Source organism: Diadema setosum, chromosome 13, assembly GCF_964275005.1.
Source record: "Diadema setosum chromosome 13, eeDiaSeto1, whole genome shotgun sequence".
NCBI classification, from domain to species: domain Eukaryota; kingdom Metazoa; phylum Echinodermata; class Echinoidea; order Diadematoida; family Diadematidae; genus Diadema; species Diadema setosum.
The window spans coordinates 34790564-34813853 of record NC_092697.1 but is presented as its reverse complement, the minus strand read 5'-3'; the positions used below and the strand labels follow the sequence as shown (position 1 = coordinate 34813853).

General features: G+C 37.5%; 1 protein-coding gene across 1 annotated transcript; it reads right to left on the bottom strand.

The window, feature by feature from the left end:
* Positions 1-511: 511 nt before the first annotated feature.
* Positions 512-17618, bottom strand: LOC140236617 (alpha-N-acetyl-neuraminyl-2,3-beta-galactosyl-1,3-N-acetyl-galactosaminide alpha-2,6-sialyltransferase-like). The gene is made up of 5 exons (XM_072316538.1): positions 17424-17618; positions 6841-7125; positions 5873-6288; positions 3344-3451; positions 512-1222 (listed from the first exon to the last, which is right to left on the bottom strand). Exons 1-5 carry the CDS (start codon positions 17616-17618, stop codon positions 895-897), a joined length of 1332 nt encoding a protein of 443 aa, XP_072172639.1. The 3' UTR covers positions 512-894.
* Positions 17619-23290: the final 5672 nt, after the last annotated feature.

Genomic DNA, 23290 nt, shown 5'->3' with positions numbered 1-23290 from the left:
ATTTTCTGATATTTCTGATTATTCTTGCCCCTCAAATTTTATGCAGCTCTGACACAGGCAACTTCCGTTATAACAAGGCTCTCGGGACCGGCAATTTTCTTTCGTTAGTTACATCGAAATTTCACTATATCTGGAAAAAAAATGAAGTGTATAAAGATATCTAATAGATAATTTTGGGTCCTGAAAATAGTTGTATCCGAAATTTCGTTATATAATCGTGTACGTTATAACGGGAGTGCGTGCGCTGTGCAATCATGTATTACCATTCCAGTGAGCCTAGTTAAATTATTTCACTTTCTTTTGCATGACAGCGAATTGCTCCTAACCCTTAAAAAGTCACTATCTTTAGCACAAATTATTTTGAATTGACAGGCAGGTTTGATCAAGGTCTAAAAGCTAGCCGGTCTCTACTACATCGTATATTAGCACTCCACTGCAATGCAATACAGACTTTTAAGTAAACGCATCGACCGTTAAGCAGTCACATTATCAAATCTTACTGATTCACTGGTTTGCACAATAATTTTCATCTGCTCTCCAAACGGGAAATTACAGTTTTCAGCAATCAGTATTCTGAATATACTGATCTGATAATTCCTTATAATCCTTTTTTTTTTCTGTACAACATAACAATCCTTCCACACTGACGTCTAACCTATTTTGGTAGAGTTCCGTGCCACGCTGATTACAACTGCACATCAACAAATTAGATCAAAATTATCTAATGATTATAAAAGTTTGCTCCTATAAGGCTGAGGTGATACTGAGCTGATATTTCGATGGAAAATTCAAATAACATTGCATAATCAATTATTTTGTTCCCCTCAAATGTAATAGATAAGTGATGAAACGTGTTTGTACTGCTGGCATTTTGATGGAATGTCTTTCATTCTCCTAATTTTCTTGATCTTCATCACCAAACGTCCGAACAACTTCCCCACTGGATTTATCCTCTTCGGTTTTGTTCCTCAACTTCTCCTGGTGGAGCAAATACTCTTTTTGGAAGACTGTCTCCTTGCGGACCTTGGGGTCATAGCTGTGGTTGGCCCATGAAGGCAGGTGAAATCGGATCTTGTAGAGGGAGGCCCAGCGCGCAAACGCCACTTTTTCCGTCATGAACTTGTGCCCTGAGGTAAGACGTTTTTCACTGCGCGTGTAGTATGCACACTCCCTCTTTATCTTGTCAAAGTAGTGATAGTATGTTCTGTCCCTGGGGTGCTCCCTAAACCAACAATCACCAGAGAAAAAAGAAATTTTAGATATTGACATTTTTCATAGTTTTATTGTATCTAGTTTCACTTGGTGATTGGACAATCAAGCAATCAATTTTAACTCATTGCAGACGGTTTATTTTTCAAGTGACTCACTTGAATTTCCCATACCGGCTGCAGGTGTGGATGCCCTATTAGGGCATTATTATTAGTAATATTACTGTAGCTCCTTTGATTCTTTCATCATAATATCATTTGAATTCTTTGAATCGTATCAGGACACATTGAAACAAACCACACTGGGACTTTGTATAATGGCAATGATTTTAAAGTGATTTAGGCATCACTAAAGGTAGCAGCCCTGGTAGGCATACTGAACACTTCATTCTCCTTCAATTTTAGCAGAGGGACGCCAATTAACTTTATGTATAAACATACACATATGCCTCCACAACATACACAAACATGTACACACGTAACAGGACTCCACTGAAGGTTGTATTATGGGTTACAGCTCGTTATTCCTAAGGTTCGTTATTCCGAAGGCTCTTCAGTCCGAAGATTCGTTATTCCGACGGTTCGTTATTCCGAATTTCATTTTGGGATTAACAAATCTTCGGATCAACGAACCTTCGGAATAACGCCACAAATGTTTGGATTAACGAACCCTTTTTCATTTTCGGATTAACGAACCTCTAGGTATAGGGAATTTGTGTGCTTCGGATTAACGAACCTTCGGAATAACGAACCTTCGGAATAGCGAACCTTCGGAATAACGAACAGCACCCGCACTATGATACTCAGAGTTAGTGAGCATTTGGAGTTGTATGCAATAGATTAGTCAACTGTGGAGTAGTTTAAACCAACTCAGCGGCACCTCGTTGGTTCGAGACCTTCTCAAATAACATCTTATTCCACTGAATCATAGATTATGAATGCGGTTTTTTTTATGCTTAATGAATTGTGTGCATGATTATAGTTGGCCTACAGGCGACTCCCGTTATAGCAAAGTCCTCGGGACGGGCAGATTTCTTTTGTTATATCGAAATTACCTTATAGTCGAACAGTAAAATACGTTAGGGAATATAGATCATAGAGACTTGAATTTTTACTTTGTTGTAACGTGAATGTCGTTATAATCGTGTTCGTTATAATGGAGTTGTACTGTATACGGGCAAATCCAACTTATTCTCCCATCAAGTGGCTATACTGGGGGACTCTTCAGTTTTGCCTTGGTGCAATACCTTATCAACATGAACTAAGTGACTGAATCCTAGCCGACATACATAATATAAGGCAGGCAATATAAGTGAACACTCGAGCAGGATTCGAACCTACGACTTCCTAATCTCCGGACAGGCGTCATCTCCACTAGACCACCGAGCTTCCGCCCGACAGCAAGTGTTGGTTCTAATCCTTATAGCATGCAGCGGGTACTGCTTAATTAATAAAATTCTTGAAATTCTTCCGTTGAGATGTTTTCATTGTAACTGATTGACAAATCGTCCTACATCGACGTAAATAAGCACTGAATTGATCAGTGTTTTAGTGGCAATTTGTCAATCAGTTGCAATGTAAACATCTCGACAGAAAAATTTCATGAATTTGATTTAGTGAACACTTATTCAGTGTTTTTTAAATACTCTGGAAAACAGTTGTAAAGGGATTCTGGGACCTACTGTGTAACAAACATGAACATAGCACTGTAAGAGGCATATATTAAATTATGTACTTGAATATGGCATTGTAAAATGGCGACACTCTTATCATTGAATCGGTATTGAACTACAATTGTACACGTTTAAGAAGATGAAGCATGTTTTATTGTTTGCCTAACAGCTGAAAGACTCGGCCCTTTGGTGAGTGCACTCCGGCACTTCAGCCCAGTTACATCACAGCTGTATTAAATGCAAAACTTTGACAGATAGAGCCAGACGTCTAGCCGGATGTCTTGTCATGTATCATAATAAATATGCCCTCCTTCATATCCACACGCGCGCGCGCACACACACACACACACATACACACACACACAACACAGCATAATCTGGATTTAAACAATTGCAAGAGTCTGTAATATACTACACAACATATCAATTATTTGGTTTAAAACACATCTATGTCACACTTACTTGCAGTAGTCGTCGTATATCATTCCATAGACATCTGTTGAATCACACACCTCTAGCGCAAAAAGCATGGCTACCCAACCAGTGGACATCCATAGTTTACCTTTTGGTCTGAAAGGGGATAAAAAGTAAGGTCAATAAACTCTCTATTTCTGATTCATCACTGTACGAAATTTGAGGAAAAAATTAACACTGATATCTTTACCTCGACTGAACTTCAAAGTTGAAGAACGTTGTGAAATCTGAATATTTTATGTTTTCATGAAACATGTTACTATGGTGTTCTGAGTAGGCCAATTCTGTTTGTTCAACACAGTTGGTTTGTTATATCCCGCACAACTGATTTTAAAAGATGATTTTATCAAAACTGTATATAATTGCAAGTTATTGGAGTACAAGCAGGATAAATAAGCTTCGGGCCTGAAAAAACAAACAAACCCAAAACAACTTAAGACCATCAATTATTGGGCACCATTAACATAAGTTGTAATAGGTCACATATCCACAGTATACCCTGTAATTGACTAAATGCTCTACTTAAACATAGCTGATCCTTTGCATGTTTTGTATTACAAGCAAACGGTCATCAGATGCGATTCTAACCTCAGAGTGACCAATAAAAATGACCCTCCAAAGGATTTTCCTAATCCAGCAAAACGAATAACAAAAAAGAACAAACAAAGATAGGAGCATAACTTCTGAGAAAAGGAACCTAAAAGGTAGGCCTATTCACATGTTTGTTCAAGTGCACTGAGTTTCCATTTACTGTGTGTGGAACAAAAATAGGATTTTAAATCACAATCAATGTGAGGGGATCATCCGATTTTCCAAGAACTCAGTACACTCATTAACAACATTATATTCATGATTATGTCAAACTTCTATAATAAATGATTTTAGAGATAATATAAAGTATTCATGCTCATTTTCACATCTTAGACGTGGCAATTAATGAAAACGACGATAGACAATAAAGATTGTCTACAAACTTGATACTGAATTTTATACGATCAAATTTTGTATTTACATAAACCGCAAAATGGTTATGTCTGTCGGGAACTAATTTAACTCAAAATACATACAATATTCAGGCATACTGGCAGAGCAGCCCAAGTGACTTTTTTGTATATTTTGTGATGTAGGGTCACATACCATTTGCACTTTTCAGTATTAGGTGACGATTTTATATCACCATGTACAGTGTAATCCCGTTATAACGAAGTCCTCGGGACCGGCAGTCTTCTTTCGTTGTATCGTAATTTCGTTATAACGGAACAAATAGAGTATATGGCGAATACATGCAAACCGCATGCTATCTTGATTACTCATTAGACGCTGAAAAGTAATGTTGATTGCGATGCTATCTCACCAATTTCGTTTAAATCGTACATTAAGAGAGATCATAAAGCAGTCTGTAATTTCAAGCTTATAGTCTGAAACACGTGTATAAAAAGTGATAGTTACAGTTTCTGCGATTCGGTTACAGTTCCATACTCCGAAGGTTCCCTATTGCCATGATTCGTTATTCCGAAGATTTCTTAATCAGAAAATGAAGTAAGGTTCCTTGTTCAGAGGGTTCATTGATGTGAAAATGGAATAAGGTTCGTTAGGTTCGTAATTTCGAAAGTTCGTAATTCCCAAATTTCGACATTGCGAAAGTGAAATATACGGTTCGTTATTCCGAAGGTTCGTTGATCCGAAAATATACGAGAGATTTGTTATTCCGAAGATTTGTTACTCCGAAAATAATACGTTCGTAATTTCGAAAATGTGTTAGTGTGATCTACAATGACTTCTTCTTCTTCTTTTTTTTTTTTTGGATTAACATAGCTTATTTCGTTCTCCGATTAACGAACCTTCAGAATAACGAGATTCCTATCATTTTCAGATTAACGAACCTTCGAACCCTGTTTAATTTTACGGATCGACGTATACTAGGAATAACGAACTTTCTGAATGACAAACTCCATTTCATGAGCGAACATCTAGGCAGGTCTATATACGGAATTAGTGTGTTTCGGAATAACGAACTTTATTTCTTTTCGGACTAGCATGTAATACCGCAAGTTATCCTCGAGAACGGTGTGTGATACAAGGAATGAAAGCAGGGCAATTTCTGTTTGATTACACTAAAATATTAAGCGTTAGCATATGAAGAGACGCTATATGTATAGCTAGATTGCTCTGCCGTGTGATTTCGTGAGCGATCTGCATTTCGTTATAACGGAGCACATTTAATCTGTTTTTCTTTGTCATTGGCGCTCGAAAATGGCTTCGTGATAAGGGAAATTTCGTTAAAACAGTGTTCGTTACTTGAAACATGAGATAAAACAGTGTTCATTACTTGAAACATGAGATAAAACAATTATTCCACATGGCAGACATAATTACTGTTGCATCACATTGTGTGTACATGACATTACATCACAGGATATTTTGCATGAGAATATACAACTGTCACAAAACAACAACAGCAACAACAACAACAACAACAACAAAGAAAGTAAAAGGATATGCCGCAACAAATCTTACTCAGATATTCCCAGCTCCTGGTAAAAGAGTTTAACATTCCTGTTCATCACCTCCTCTTGTGTCAAGTAAAAGCTGACATTTTTGTACTGTTTGGCATACTTCCTGGAGAGAATCAGTTCTAGGTTCTTCTTGACATTCACACTGTACAACCACAGAACGACTATTGCCTCCGACTTTGTGGTCCGATTCACAAAGTACAACTGTCTTTCACGTTCCGTGTCGAACATTCTCGGGAAGTTTCTGTGACCTATGACCCGGAAGGTGGTCCTGCTTCCGACATCTCGTTCGTAATTCAGAGTTGGGGCAGCGTTCATTCGGATGACACATTCCGCCCTGTCAATCTCCTTGCCTGCTCGCTTGCCGCTGAGGTGGCCCGAACTTGTGACCAAAGCACACTGCTTACAGTGCCGCAACGCCTGCCAAAAAACAAAGAAAAAGAAAAAAAAAAGTGCGCCACTTCGACTTGTACAAACTTTGTTTTTGTTGCCAATATACGGTGGACTCTTGTTATAAAGAACACTGGGAAAATGAACTGTGATTATAACAAAATCATTTGTCTTGCCTCAAAGTTCATTAAAAGCATACTTCAGAGAAATACAAAGTATGATGGAAGATCCTATTTCCCATCGAAATTCATAAAGCAGTTTGATGCATTAACATCAACTTGACAGATTTTTAACATGGGGTTCTCATTATTTCTACCAGTAACAAATTTTGGAAATCTAAAGGGTATTATTGTTGAAAGAAGGCTGTTAGCTGTATGAAGCTATGTTTACAGGAGTACTTGTGTTACTGACATTTAACTAGTTCGTAGCTAATCGAAGACAATTTCCCACATCAACTTCACTATGTCCAATGTCCATGTACCCTTTTTTACACACATATACCGGTATCTACTATTTTCTTGTTACACAGAAGTTTCTTCAAAACCATCCTAAACGCTCTAATTTGCACGTCTGTATTCTTACCCTGTTTCTTGAGACTGACTTGTACCCTTGTCCATTCCAGTTTTTGGGCTCCAAGGATATTCCTTTTCCCGCCATAGCTCTGAGCCACATGGTAGTCGTCTTGATAGACGCAGCCGCCCCTTCCTTCCGGGCGGCCCGCCGTGTGCATTCATCACGGCTTCTACACGGGTTTCCTCCTGGATGCATCTTGAATAGCATCGCGGTCCACACCCACTGGTAGACAGTAAACCCCACACTGATGATAACACAGTAGAAGAGCAGGTGGAAGAGTGCTGCTGCGCACCTCTGGAAGGCACAAATGCACAGAACAAAACCATTTTCATTGCAACTGATTGACAAATTGCCCTACATCGACGTAAATAAGCACTGAATTGATCAGTGTTTTAGAAGTAGCCATGATAAAACAGGATTCGAACCTACGACCTCCTGATCTCATGACAGGCGTCATCTCCACAAGACCACCGAGCTTCCGCCCGACAGCAAGTGTTGGTTCTAATCCTTACAGCATGCAGCGGGTACTGCGTAATTATTCAAATTCATGAAATTCTTCCGTCGAGATGTTTTGGGAAAACCATTTTCCTTTTAAAAAGAAGCACACTACAATCCAACGATAATTATGATCCATGATCTACGCCGGGGACCAAGAATTCCACTACAAGAATGTGCAGTTGCTACCATGGTAATTACAATGACTGATAAAGTATTGCACGTTTATGTGTGGACCACATCTCTCGGGTAAAGTCTCGTTTAATGTTCATTCGCCTGTGTATGTGTGTCTGTCCGTTACTCTGTCTTCTTATTGGGCTTCCAGACCTTTTTTTTCATCTGACTTTATTCCCGATCTTTTTTCCCCTTTTTGCATCATTTCATTTTCTATTGACATTCTGTACCTGAGGGGCTCACATTCTACAAGCATTGCCTTTTTAGTGGGTCCCTCCATTTTTCGATATTTTGTGTAATGTTATATCGTCTATATCACTTCAGTCAATTTTCATTACAACATTATTTGTTACCCCAAGGTTCCACAATTGTGTTCTCTTTTCAATTTTACTTTGTTTTGATTATGTAACCTTATTCTCTGTTACCAATGAAAGGGAAATGTTTATGTTCTTTTCGAAAAATGAAATAAAGTTTGAATTGAATTGAATTGAATTGAATTATGGGTCCTGTCGAAAAGATTTTGAAATCTGGTACGAAGGGAGTGACATTTACTCGCAACATTTTTGATTGAGAAGACCTTTATAAGACAAAATTGGCTAGACCAACCTGACATGGTAGTTTTCATGGAATCATAATTTCGTGCTATATAGTTCCTAAAATTATTTTGCGTGTTTCTAATTTCATTGCCTGCTAACATGTGACTTCTACATTTACTTGGCATAATGTCACCAATTTAATTCCATATTCATATTTTCATGTTGCCTTACATCTCCGAGTAGTTTGTAAATGTAAGACTTTTCTGTTCCATGAGCTGGGTCTGCCCATAGAGTCTCCGGGTCTGTCCCAGGAGGTAGAAAACTCTGTGAACTAGATATACAGTATATGTTGTTGTTGTTGTCGATTTCAGCATGACAATTATAAATTTTCTAGATTAAATATGTCTTATTTCCTGCTAATGCTTGGTAAACATGATCTATACAATGGACGATACGCCAATACACAAGTTATAATTGTATGATTATGAATGGTAACTTAACGGTATATATATAGCATGTATTCATTAAATTATTTTTCATTTTATTTCGTTAATATCAATTATTTCGATGTATGCAATATAATTTTTTTTTCTTTGTGTTGTGCTATGTTTTGTACACTGACACTCTATTGAAAATGAAATAATTAAAATGAAATGAAATGAAAATAAGCATTACTAAATAAACAAAAGGATAGAAGCGGTGAACTATATACTTCCGCACTTTGAGGATTTTCTGTAAGTACGCAAGCTGAGTAGTTGAGACCTAATGTAGATATATATATCATGTTCGTGGGAAGTACAAGGAGACCAGGGGGGAAAAAAAGAAAAAAAAAAATGATGATAAGGGAGAGATGAGGGAAATGTAGCCCAGAAGAGAAGAGAGTTATATAAGATAGAGAGAAGAGCATGGAATAGATTATAAGAGAAGTGAAAGAAGGAGAGATCAGAAAGGAGAGAAAGAGATTTTCTATACAGCAGTATTGAAATCACCATCATAATTAACTCAAGCAGCTGGACAACAACTTTATCACTAGTGAATTAAGCAGATACACCGAATACCAGCAAAGGAAACACATCACAGTTGATACAGCGTGGCACGAAAACAGGTGAATTTATGGTATATGCGGAAGGCATTGTTATGAATAAAAGAGACAGAATTGGCGTCTGCTTTTAGTTTTTCGGGCCTAATTACACGAAGGTGACAGCACTTGTATTTCATGGCATGACTGGATTTTATTGATGTTTTGAATCAACAAGCTGAGCTTACACCACAATTTGAGTAGACAAAGTGTCCTAGAGTAATATGAGTAATATGTGCAATACTATAAGGTACCAATAGAGTTTGGGAATTAATGAAATCAATATTCTTCACGTGTCTAGGGTTGGATTTTAACTGTACTATTGAATTGAAATGTGCATAAAGTATATAGGGAGATAATCAATTGTTATTTTGATGGAAGATAAATACTGTACTCTTAAACAGTTCAGCTATCTTGTTATGATAAACTATATATAGGATGGGTGTGTGCTTTGAATTTAGCACCACATGGATAGATGTGTGGCTTCTTTTTCTAACAAAGGTTTCCAGATGGTGATATTGTAGGAGTCTGCTAAAACTGCATTACAGGAATATATGTATATGTATATATATATATATATATATATATATATATATCTGATATGAGTAATGAGTGAGTTATGCTGTTTGAGGCAAATGATGGTGCAATGTACGAAAAATACTAACACCATACGAGTCAATGAACAGTAAAACCGGTCAAAATCACTTACACATCTTAGATGAGATGACCTGCTATTGAATGTGAGAGAAGCATGAACATGGCGAATAATTCTCACTATCAACACCCTCCATATAAACACAAGTAGCCATGATTTTACAAACTGTAGAATGATAACTTTAGCTCTAGCAGACAAGCCTTCACTGAAAAGAAACTAATACTAAAGTAATATTGGCAGATATTATAATTTGAAGTGCACATTGCTGTAGAATAAAGATTAATGTAAATATACTCTAACCTTCCTCAGCGTATTTGCAGTATATAAGGGGAGTAATGACAATCCAAAGCTACAGCAGAATGATTATGCTACTATGCTCCACTCTCTTTCTACGTCCATTATTTTTTTTATTTTTTTTTTTTTTTGATTGATCTGGCAGTCTGGGGTTTCAGCGCACCACAGGGAGCTATCCCGGGCGGCCTATTGGGGTAAGTCTTGACAAAGATGGCAAATGCTACTATACATATCGCCATTATAAGTTTGGATAGTAAGCATGAAAAATAAGATTCCCAGACAAAACATGAATAAATACTGCCAATGGCCAATTAAGCATCTGATCTTAAATGACTTTTGGGAGCAACGTGATCAACTTTGACGTCGGGTACGCCTGCCCTTTGAGGTGAATATCCATTCTATATTATATCGTCGGCTCAGAACCAGAAGGCCGTTATTGCAATTTTGGGGGTATTGAATTAAAATTGGCATCACATAGAGCTCCATCTCCTCTACATTATGATTTCAGTTTTAAATCATTTGCGTTTTCAGTAAAATGTTACGAATAAAAATCACAAGAGCGTTAGTTTAGCTGATATTAGGAGCAATGCTTATAAATCTACTCACTTTTGATCAAATAATCAAATAAACGTTTTTCTTTCATGAAAATCTATTGTTCCATTTTATCTACGCTCGAATCTTTGAACCTGATAGCGCCCTTCTGGTTCTCGCCCGACGATATATTGACTATGAAAACAAACAGAAAAGGTTGAAGATGCCTTACATTGGAAAAAAAAAGATAGCTATGGAGCATGAAAGGTTCACAGTTTCACAATATTCAACAGTCGAATTCATTTACTAATTTGCAATACAGATCAAGTGGTTATGTCATTGCCTCACAAGTCGCTCATGGGTTTATATAGCAATAACATAAAAAACAACATATTTTTGGTTAAAATCTGGCCATCACAACCCCTTCCCCCTTGTATCTTTTTTTTACAGTTCTAGAATGATTTGTTGAGAAGTTTATTATTCTTTTGCTCAATTTCATTGAAAAATGCAAATTCAGCAAAGATCTGAGTGACCGTAAATCGCAGGGGAAAAGGAGGCAATGACACCATCCATGCCATCTACGGCGAGTTTATAATTCGTAATTTTTATATGCTGCATGACTGACACCCAGAAAACGAAGGCAAAATATCACCATATATGTATTGTCATAAGTGGCCTGACATAAATTTTATTCATGTCGTCTTGCAAAGGGAGAGCACTTATTTCTTAGACCGCTATTGTGGATATATATCTATTGCAAGTTTACATGTAAAAAAATGTTAGTGAAAAATAATTTCACAAGTCCTGATCGGCAATATGGATCACGCTTTTGAAAAGACGGCAGAAAGTGTACAGCTGTTATTGGGAGTGATAGCACTGTTGCGTGAAAGTCTTGGAAACATCAAAGCCAATCTATTCTCAGGCTTTATGAAATTTCCACATTTCTATTCATAGAAGTCGTCTCAAACATTGACTGGATCTGTATATCTATATATCTCACATTCCCTGTGCCATACCTTGCCCCTGAGGGATGTAGGGAATATGACTTTGCAACACTGTCGCAGAAGGCGAGGCATGATGATCATAGATGGCCAGACTGTCCCATCCACTTTGTAATTCTGCCCTCAAGAAATGCAAGTCCTGCAGTTTATTTTGAAGAGGTCAGAATGACAAGAGAAACTGCCACAATGAAATCAACAAGAAAAATACAAACAAAACATATATGCCACAGCAAAATGACAGAAAAAAACCCAAACAAATCAACAACCATTATTCACTCATATTGAATACATCTATACCTTGCATCCCATACGATATGTATGTTCCCTGGCAGACGATGGAGTGACGTGTTTATGTTCCTCCTCTAACTTCCATAATGCAGTCAGCATGATATTCACTTTGTTTTTCTCGTGACTTTGACAGAGGTCATAAATATATGCATGACAGACTCCACTGATTTTAAAGAATCCTTTCAACTTTGCATGCTTGCCTGTTTATATGTCAAGATCCTGCAACATCCACTCCTTGTTGACTTCTGCTGATCAGTAATTTGGACACGTATGTCTACAACCACAATTTCTGGAACGGATTCGCTGAAGGATAATAAATCTTTTGTGATCCTGCATTACAAAACTCACGATAAAATCATAAAAATCTAAGACATACACTGTACATGTACAAGAATTTGTCATAATGATAAATGTGATGCCAGGAGCAAGAAGGAATAATCTTTGGCAAAAAAAGAGACTAACAAACAAAAACAGTTGTTTTAATCTGACTTACATCATCTTCAATTATTGTGTGCGATGGGCTTAAATTACTCCAAAGCTCACTACATAAGCCGCAAATACTTAAACATAACCTCCCCCTTGGCGGAGGTAATCAACATACCCCCTGTGATGTCTCTCAAATCAGCAATGAAACATTGTCTTTCCGGTGATTGTCTTCAGTATGTTCTTTGGGTGTTTTTCAGAATGAACTCCACAAGAATTCAACTATACAACTGTAGCGGTTCTTCTTCAATACATAATTGCTTTAAAGATGGTTATTATAGTCAGGGTTGAGATGGAGCTTCATGTTTCCGACTTCTTTGTCAGATAATGAGAAACCTCTTACGAAAATATTAAAAAGTATACAATCCTAAAAGGAATTAAAAGTTTATTTCATGAAAATTGGTTTTGAAATGGCTGGGATATGCATCCAGAAACAAAGAGGTCCTGATAAAAGATTGAACCCATCTTTAATTACACGTAAAACCACTTTGTGTTACTTTGTTTTTATAATCATTATATTATGTTTTCATGTCTCGTAGAATAAATGGTTTCTCATTGTCTCGCAAAAATTTGAATCTGAATCCCCCATCTCAACCAAAACTATCTTCCATCCGTTTGACATATTAACACTTTGTATGTGCTCTAAAACGAAAATCAACAGCAAGAAATCAAGAAGATCCCGGGTTCTTCGAGTAATTGATACCTCAATCCTCAGTATGATATTCAGCCTTAAAAAAAATCCTATTTTGTCAGAGGCGAGGCAAGTATAGCTTGTATACATCATCCCTGCATCCCCTATTTCAAGGGGCTTATCTCTGAATCACGTAACAGGTCAATAATACATACCATCTCATTCCTCTTCGTGTCTGCAGATGCCAAACCTGCTGAGTAAATTCGCCGCTATCACGGTTGTTTTCATTCTGATCATTTCTATTTATTGTCCAATGTCGACATACTCATAGGGAGACCTCCTTTTGGCGCGAGGCTTTAGTGATGGATCGTGTGTAACCCTCTGTGTTCGGAAGCCACGTTCTTATCACGCACAGGTGTGCTCTCACACGACATGTACTGCGTACATGTACAGTCTCATCCACCGAGAAACGCACGAGCCGTATCAAAAACCAAGCGATTAGCATTCACCTCTCGGGAGGATGATCGAAATAAAGTGTTTTCTTATTACGTCTTCCTATCGGGACGCCATTCCCATAACAGGTATCCTATTCAGTTCTCATCTCTGTATAACGATGATGTAACCAGGGAGGTTCCACCTCCCTGATGTAACTTACTGCTTCCCAGTTTTCGGTGAGGAGAAGGTGCCCGTTTCATGTCGACAAGCGTGTGATTCTACTTCGCAATGCTCCCCTTATGCCTCCTTTAGCTTGGCAATACACACACGATATTATGTCGCATCTACTTCGTATACGCATAGTGAGTATCGGATGAAAATCTTCAAGAACTCCACAAGATGCCCTTCCGATCCCGCGGAATCTCCACACGTTGTAACGCCATGCAGTATTCACACCAAGGCATTGATGGTTTACTCAATGTTATATTATAATGTAGTAGGGGTCTTACGGAGTCTCTTTGGTTTGGTGGCCGTTGTAAATAGAGTAAAATTTAAGAAACTGATATGAGTTTCATCAAAATCAAACGCAAGTGGGAAAGTTGCTGGGTTTGTATTATCTTAAATTTATCTTTTTTGACGGCCATTTTCTTCATGGCGTATGAGGTTCCCATATCATACAAGCTTTTGCTTTTATAGTGAGACCGTCCGTTTCCATTCCCATCCTTAATCAATTTGTACTCTGCATACGTAAAAATACAATTATGTTTTCTTCACATGTATTCTGTTAATTTGCGTTTTTATTTTTGTTTTGATTTTCTCTGTTTATTTGATGGAAATTAAAATTAATTTGATCTTTGAAATTTGAACCTTCTTAACTCCGTTTGATAATTTTACCACAAGTTGTATTTCAGTATCTACAAAAGGAGATTTAGGATTAGATGGAGCGGAACTACGTTTCGTGCGGCTTGCCCTATCCCCGAACTATACGTAAAAGTCTATAAGTATTCATTTTTGGCGTTGTATTCCAGCACGGTTCAAGTGTTACCTCGAGGAAGTTTATAATGAATAAAAAAGTCTGAAGATGTTAAAAACTTAACCAACCAGAAGCAAGTTGTATAAGGTCGACACTATTCGTATTCAGCCCTTGTCACTCTTCATAAAAAAGAAAAATCTTCACAATTACCAAGACAACTTTCCTTGCGTATAATGGCTTTGCTGTCTATATAACAAAGTGAATAAAGAGTTTGTTGGTTGTGTTTTGTATGCCTTTGAATTCAATGTGACACACTTGTTCATTGCTTTGAAAATTCTTGTTTATCTTCGGGAGAAGTGATTAAAAAATGTTGAAGATATCACATTAATTAATCATATTGATTGATGCTTATGTGTAGGTCAGTTGTATTACAAAACATGATCCTACCACATTAAAATTTTGCAATGAAGCCTAAAATATGAGGAGATATCACTGTTTTTTCTCAATAAACCAGAACTGTATAGACGGTTAAGTCTGGAAACATTTTTATGAAAGAATCGTTCACATTTTGTGTATTTAACAATACTTAACATCGATTCTACGGATTCAAATTTTTACAGTAGCTGTTTCTATCCCTAACTCACTTTTTTTTTTGTTTCATCTGCAAGTGGTGAATTATGCCTTTAACCTTCATGCCCAAGCACATGATACTAATGCTTTGTGTTTTAATAAATAATGAACTTTTGAAAATAAACGATTTGTGGTCATTTCAGCTTGGCCATAAGCATTTCATGTTTAATTATTCGATTACTACAGAGGTCTAAAGCCACTAATCTGTAATCAACAGTTCATATTCAGTAATCTAATTCTATGTGATAAGGGCCAAATGCGTAGGCTAGGGCCTATAGGGAGAGAAAAGGAAAAGTGGATTCCTATATTTTAGAGTATACACGTCTACGGTTCCTAAAGAGGTTTCTTTGAGGTTTCTTTGATTTTGTTTCATATATACAGTTTGTAGTTTCATGAAGCCATTATTTGTTTTTTATGTATTTCTGAGGGTCCCATATCGTAAAAGCTTGGCTTTTTAGTGGGACCCTCCATTTCCATTCCCATCCGTGTAATATGCATATGTATATACCTTATAAATGCAATTATGTCGTTACTCATCATCACATGTATCTTGTTGATGTACGTTTATCGAAATTACTACAAATTTGTTTTGTTCATGCATTGAATATAATTTCTCCTGTTTATTTAATGGAAATGAAAATAAAGTTGAACTTGAACTTGAAAGACACGTCGATACTAATTGAGGAAATACCCATTTCTTCTCAAGTTTGCAATAAACGAAGTGTCCGTTTTAATACCACAGATGAGCAGGCTATACGAAAGCCATTGAATTTTTGTTTCTTTTTTTTTTAAATATATTTTCACCCCCCCCCAAAAAAAAAGAGAGAACAACAATCGTTCTTTCTAGGGAAAAATATATAGAGAGAGGTGGTGATGTCTCCATCCTCAGACACTCCCACACCCACATTGCATGAAGACGTTGTCACAAAAATTAATAATAGACTAGACATCCAGCTACACCGATGCACGCGAATAGCCTACTTACAAAATGTTCCAACTTCACAGTTATAAAAACTCTTTTGCCATACTTCATGTCATTTCCAGCAAAATGAAAATGTCATTTTGCTGGAATATTTAATGGTCCACCAAATTGCGATTTCAATATCAAGAAATCTGTCGGTGTATGGAGATCGTTGTTTAAAGCGAGTGCGTGCATGCATGGGTATATAAAATCATTTTTTTTTAAACAACAGTCAGTGCAGGGACAAGGTGATTAGCTTGTTGAAACTTGCCAATAACATAAAAGCTATCATACAAAAAAAAAAAAAATCGCCTGTATAAGATGCTTTCTTCAAACTACTGTAGAAGGCAGATGACTCACAAAGCGCCAATACCAAGACGCCTTTTTGCCTCGAATAGGAGGGCCTAGGCAAGTTTCAAGAAGCCTCCTGACCTCGTCCGAGATATGATGCCTTTGCGAGTTCGCTTGGAGGTCGCTCCTCTCCCCCCCCCCCCCGCCCTTTTTCTTTCTTTTTTTGTCATAGAGAAGACGCATACTAGTATATTGAACAAGTCGCCTTTTATTTGGGACTCTCTTATGCAAAAAGAACCGCCATGGAGTGTTCTCTCTTCTTCTTCTTCGCCTCCTTCAATAGACTGAAGATTCTTGCAGACTGGTGCTATTTACATTATAATACAATTTATTCACAGATATTTACAAGCACATAGAAAATTTGACGAAAAAACAAAACAAAACTAGCCACTGTGATCAACCGTTAGACGGTTTCGAAATGATCCCACAGATGGCGCTGAAACAATTTCTGACGACAGGGAATTCCAGTTCCTTACAGTTCTTGGGAAGAACGAATGGCGATGCGATTCAGTTCTCGAATATGGTACCTGGTAGGAGTGTGGTTGCGAGGCTCTCGTTAACTGAGTAGCCTGTTTGATAATATAGTCCTGTGCTGAAAGAGGACTATCTCCCTCTCTCTCTATTTTACGCCAACAATGGAATTGGTCAGGATTTTTCATGTTGTAGTTAAATAATTTTATTGAATCCTTCAACGAAAACGCGTTGGGGTTTGTTTGGTTTTTTTTTTATAGAATTTTTCCTGTTATTTTGTTTTGTTTGTCTTAAACATAAAGTTATTTGTCATAAAACATAGAGTTTATAGCAATAACACGAGTGTATAGCCAGCATAATCAACGTGGAAATTACGAGTGCGAAGAGATCTAGATGAAAGATGGCATAACACAGCCCTATAGAGGGAGGCAGACTGGATATGAAACTCATCTGACTACAACTCGTCCATCAGCATGGATGACAGTCGGGGATTTCCCGTGTACCTCATTCGCGAGTCGTGGGGTTAATCAAACTTGAGAGTGAGACAGTAAATTACAAGGAAGATATAAGTGCCACCAAAAGATGACTAGATATAAACTTCTTACCTTCTCAACCGTCTCGGGTCCGAGAAGGCAAAGGAGCTTGACGAGATGATATCTCGTAGTCTTTTCAACCTCTTGGCTCTTGGAAGGCGCGTTACCTTGAGGTCTCGTCTTCTCGACTATTCTCGAGAGAAGACAAAAAATTCGAACTCTTCTTTTCAGGTCCGAAAAGGTTGACAAGGCGAGAAATCTCGTCATCTTGGTGGCACTGTACAAACCTGCCCCTTCACTGTACCCCTTCCTTTTATCAACGACCCAATGCCATCTATTGTTTGTTTCGAGCTGAGTTTCGTTTTATTTTGTTTTGTTGTGTTTTGTTTTGTTTTGTTTTTTCCACAAGCCGCACGTTTCGACCGACCGTCGCGACCTCGTATGAATAGTGAAAGGGGAAAGGTCAACGTCCCTGGGCATCAAGGGAAGTGCGCAGCTGCGTTTTAATAGCACACAGCGGAGCGATGCATTTGAAAAGAAATACATAATTGTTCACACCTATTAGTGGTGGGACTATAACGTAGCTGACTGCAAACACGAGGCAGGGTGAAAGTTGGGCATGGGGGAACGGTGAGAACACAATATCAATTTTTCTTCTTTTTACTCTTATAAGGAGGATTCGATATTCATTGCGGTGACTTCAGAGAAAATTTCCTACAAATTGGTAGTCCTACACCCGATGCCTAAAAATTAGGCAAGGTGTGCTATCTCGCGATAGTGTGATTAGGACGTTTGACAGGACAGGTGTATTTTATACGGGCTCTACTACACAGTGTTTTGGTAGTGTTGTGCTCATGGAGACTCGGTATGTTTATTTTTAATTTTCATCTGGGTTCATTTTAAAGGTCATGTATACCCTTGGGAGCAGTGATTTTAAAAATGTTCAAGATACATGTGTATAATACTATGTCTAGACTCTGTGTAGGTCAGATGTATCATAAAACATCCTACCATGTAAAATTTTTGCAATAAAGCCTATATAAAATTTAAGGAGATATCACTATTTTTCTTAATAATTAAACCATCTAGGCATATAACTGTGTATACGGTTTAGTCTGGAAGCATTTTTATTACATGTATAACTATTGTTCACATTTTATATATTCAACAATACTTGACATCAATTATTCTGATTCAATTTCTTACATTGGTTGTTTCTCTCTCTAACATTTTAGAACTATTTTGAAGCACTAATGCTGGGTTTTTGTTTCATATGCAAATGGTAAGGTGTTGGTAGTTGCAACTAGTGTTTGGTTGACCAGACCCCCAAATTCGTGGTTACAGCTCGTTACTCCGAAGGTTCGTTATTTCGAAGGCTCTTTATTCCTAAGATTCGTTATTCCGAATGTTCATTGTTCCGAATTTCATTTCGGATTAACCAATCTTAGAAATAACGAACCTTCGGAATATCGCCACAAATTTTCGGATTAACGAACCCTTTTTCATTTTCGGAGTAACGAACCTCTAGGTATAGGGAATTTGCGTGTTTTGGATTAACGACCCTTCGGAATAACGACCCTTCGGAATAGCGAACCTTCGGAATAACGAACAGCACCCCAAATTCGTATCACTGATTACGTAAAACTGCTTCCTGTATTAATTTCTTGAGATTGAGTGCTAATTAATGAGGATTATTGTTACCCTGTGTGTGACACTTTTTCAACATAAAAAACTTGCCCTTCTTTAGTTCTAGACTAGTTGACAGAAAAGATGCGAAGGTCTTTCTTTAATAATTGTTGAATTGTTTCTCTTTTGATCAGAACATCAAAAGTTTAATGTCATTACACAAATTTCTCTATCACTTCCACACCTAAATCATTGCAAACTAAATGATTTATAAACAGACAAAGTAGATTTAGACAAAAGAAATAGGCCTATCCCTCATTTAGCAACATGGAATGAACATATATTTTGCCATGGTACATCGTTCTCTTTGCTGAAGTGAAGTGCATCATCGCAAAAAGGAAAAGAATGATAATGATAAAGAATAAAAACAAAATGAAGTGGACCAGAGGACTAGCTCGGATGAAAAGTAATAACATGACAACATTACAATCCAGCAGGTTACGATTTAGAGTTATGTTTCTCAGATCTTTTTATTTTTTTATCTTTTTATTTTTTACTGGTCAATTTTATGATTTTAGATTGTGTCTCTTTTTTCAGAATTATCTTCGCCGTAGAAAAAAAAAAAATCCTTCAAAGGGATCGATCTTTTTCAAAATTTAATTGTCCTGCCTATTTCTTCCTTGTTCAAATCATAGCACAACCGCATAATATGTGGGCTTATGTTTGCATGCATCATGCTTTTGATTTTTCCATTGTGTGAGTTTCTGTTTAGCTCTAATTAGTCTACACCTGCCACGAACTATTTGCTCTCCAATATTTCTCCCCCGTGCGGACATGTTGATATCAAGGTCCAACAGCCAGGGGCAAATATTTGCCCTCACCTTGTCGAGTCCCGTGTACACGCTATCTCAAATTGGATCAGGAATATTGAGCAATACATACTGATGCTGCACATTCTGGAATGATTGTAATGCATGTTTGGGATAGTTTCTACAGCTGACATCCTCTTTTCATGTCTGATTTTTATCGTCTACGACTCGAGAACATTGACCTTCAGGAAATATACTGTGATACCGGTGCTGTAAAGGTTTGTATAGATTCATAGTGTACACCTCTTGCGCACTCTTTGTGATTAGTTAGACATCAGGTACCGTACTATTTATTTTTACTTGGTGATATTTTTTAGAAACATATGAATGATTTACCCTTAATTCCCTATGCTATTGTTGATACCATCAGCAGACCCTTGATCAGCAAACGTGCAGGAATGCGAACGCTGTAATTTTTAAGATCTTTGTTTGCCCACTAGTATTATGCACATGAGATGAAGGCAACGATACTTTATCTCTGCAAATATTTCCTTTGAAGTCTTGTCTGAAAGGAGAGGAGAAAAGGACTCTTTTTTTGACAGTTGGAATATAATGTTCATCAGTATTAGTGTAGAGTGTAAAGAGCTGGTAAATGATGTGTTTTCCAGTTGGACGTGGTGTTGGGCTTTTGATAATCTTCCAATATGTTTTTGTTTTGAACATGCATTTGCTCCAGTGCACACTTGTTTGAATTCAGCTACATGTATCTAGTTTCCCCAGGGAGGTGGTCTCCCTTAGAGCTTCCACACAAGGCCAGGAGGCATAATGCCTTGAAGTCCTTTCTTCTGCACTGTATGCACCTCCAAACCCTTTCTTTTAGCTGGGTTCATCACTACTGAAGCAAAACCTGTTGAGAAGTGCGCACAGATAACAGACAATAAATCAGATGGAGTTTGTTGTTTCGTAGGATGTGTTTCCCATGTTATTTTTTCCCCTGATTTCTTTTGTGGGTAAACAACTGTGCATGACTGCAGTACATGTATTTATACACTCCTGCAATTCTCAGACTTAGGAGTCTCATTTCAATCGGCAGCCAACCGAGAGATATTTTGAATTGCCATGAATTTCAAGCATTTCATGAATTCAGTAGTGAGCTGTGTATGAAAAGCCATTCAGGAGCCGCCTGATTAGATGTGCATTAAAAGTCGCTTTATGCTCTACCTACAGAGGCACACACAGAAGACACGATACTGTTACAACACTGGCTCTGTTGTAAGTATGCATGCAATCATTCATTTTGCACCAAATGTGTCTTTTAAATCATGAAAGTATTTATTTCGCTTTCATACTTGTGTTTAAAAGGGAGACCTTTGAATAATTCTATAATATCTTTAATTTAAAGATATGTTTTACTTTTGTCCTTTCTCTGATCATCTTTATACATGAACATGACAGAAGCAAGCTCTATAGGAACAATTGAATTTGATTAAGTGAATCAGATATTAAACTGGCTTGGTCGTTCATAAAGACTAGAAAACATCGGAGAGGACTAGTTTAGTTTTTCAATCATCTGACCATTGTAAGAATGCACTAACAGTGTGTTACTCATGCATGTTCAACACTATATTCTCCTTTATCCCAGTGGGTAGTCTGAAGTCCATGAATCCCATGGAAACAATGGATGAAAACTGCGTGGCACCAGCTGTTGCAGCTGCTTCGACAGAAGAAATCCAGTGTGAGTAAATTAAAACAATTTGTCTTTTCAGTTCACTCCATACCTTTGATGCTATGCCAATAATATCTTGAAAATGGGTCTTCAGAAAATGCATGTTATTGAAAGATTTAAAGGAAGACTGTTGTTTATTAAATCTGTTATAGGTTTTAAAGCACTCAATGAAATATCCATGGAATGGCAATGATTTATATTCAGAGAAAAACAGATTTATTGCCCTTGCAGAATTTATCTTACGTGTAAATTCCATATTGAACTTTCATTGTGCATGCATTTAGATGATACTCATAGACATTTATGGCTTATTCCTTCTATATGAACAGGTCCATTCTATCAGTGATAGTGAAACATGTGTGTACAGGAGGTATCTATAGACAAGGTATAAACAAGGTATTTTATCAGGCATGCACTTCCAATGGGTGCGACTGGATGCATTCAGGGGCCTTGCAATTTTAATATCACTCTATGTTTACATCTATATGTGTTGCATTGAGTGATATTTGTGCTGTCTAACTTTGCAATAAAGTTGACTTATAGGTTATTCAAGTAAAATGTCCCAAGTCGCAAGTTATACCTACATTCACGAATACATAATTAACTTTTTAGCATAATACATTTTATATAACGTATGTAATGTATGCAAGCAGCTCAAGTTTATTTCACACATACATGCATGTTGACTGTTTTGTGAATTACTCTTGACCTGAAAAGTGGAATGCCTGCTCATGGTATGTTTATTTTACTTCTCTTTTACTTCTGGGTTTTCTGATTCAATAGCTGGTAGATGGCCCCCTTCCACAAACCCATTTTCCCCCACCATGCCCACCAGTCCTGGCAACCCCTTCATAGTGCCTTCCGCTGCAACCGACACCAGAGAAGTGCCTTTGATGGTCACCCAGTTCCAGCCCGCGTGGTCTGCAAACTTTTTGGACCCCTTTGCCTCTGGGTTGGATGGAGATCTGCCATCCTCTTCTTCAACAGCTGATCATTTGGAGCCCCAGACCATAGATATGGCATACCATCAGGGAGAAGTTCTGTGGGGATCAGGTGGTGAAGATGGTGGTAAGGACATTCACAATGATGAGGAGACTGAAGATCCAGCCAATGGTACTCAAAATGGATTTAGTGATGACTTCAGCACAATGAGTCAGACAGAAGTGATGTTTAAGACTGGACTCAGGGATGACTTCAAAGCTGTTGGAGGTAAGTCACTGGAGACTTAAAGGTAGGGGATATCTTTTACAGACCTCCCAGAATGCAGCAAAACATTAAATATGAACCTCAGGGGACTTGTTTAGGCCACTGCTGAGAAATTTGGAAGTCAACAGTTATCTACAATTTGAATAATGCACAAAACTCAACTACTCAGTAGTTCTGTGTGTCAGCCACACTTGCCTTTTTGTTGCACTCTTCTGTATTTTTTTATCTATAAACACAAATCTGAAAGTATAAGAGCTGATGTAATAGCATATGGAGTGTGTGGCAAGAATGTATATAGAAATGTTTGTAAGTTTTGATGAACTTTCTTCACAAAATATACATGATGGACACACATGCAGTGCATGGGTCTACAAAGGTAGCCTAGTAATGTACTGGAATTTACGGTGAGCCACGAAAAAAATTCAATTCAAAATCTAACGGTCAATGAAAATGTATTGAATGTTACCTTCCACTTTCAATACTTTATGGGAGTTTCTAAAATGATACTCTCTTCAACATACCACTGTATTTATACTACTCTTCATTCAAGGCATGCAAATGGGATTCCCTAC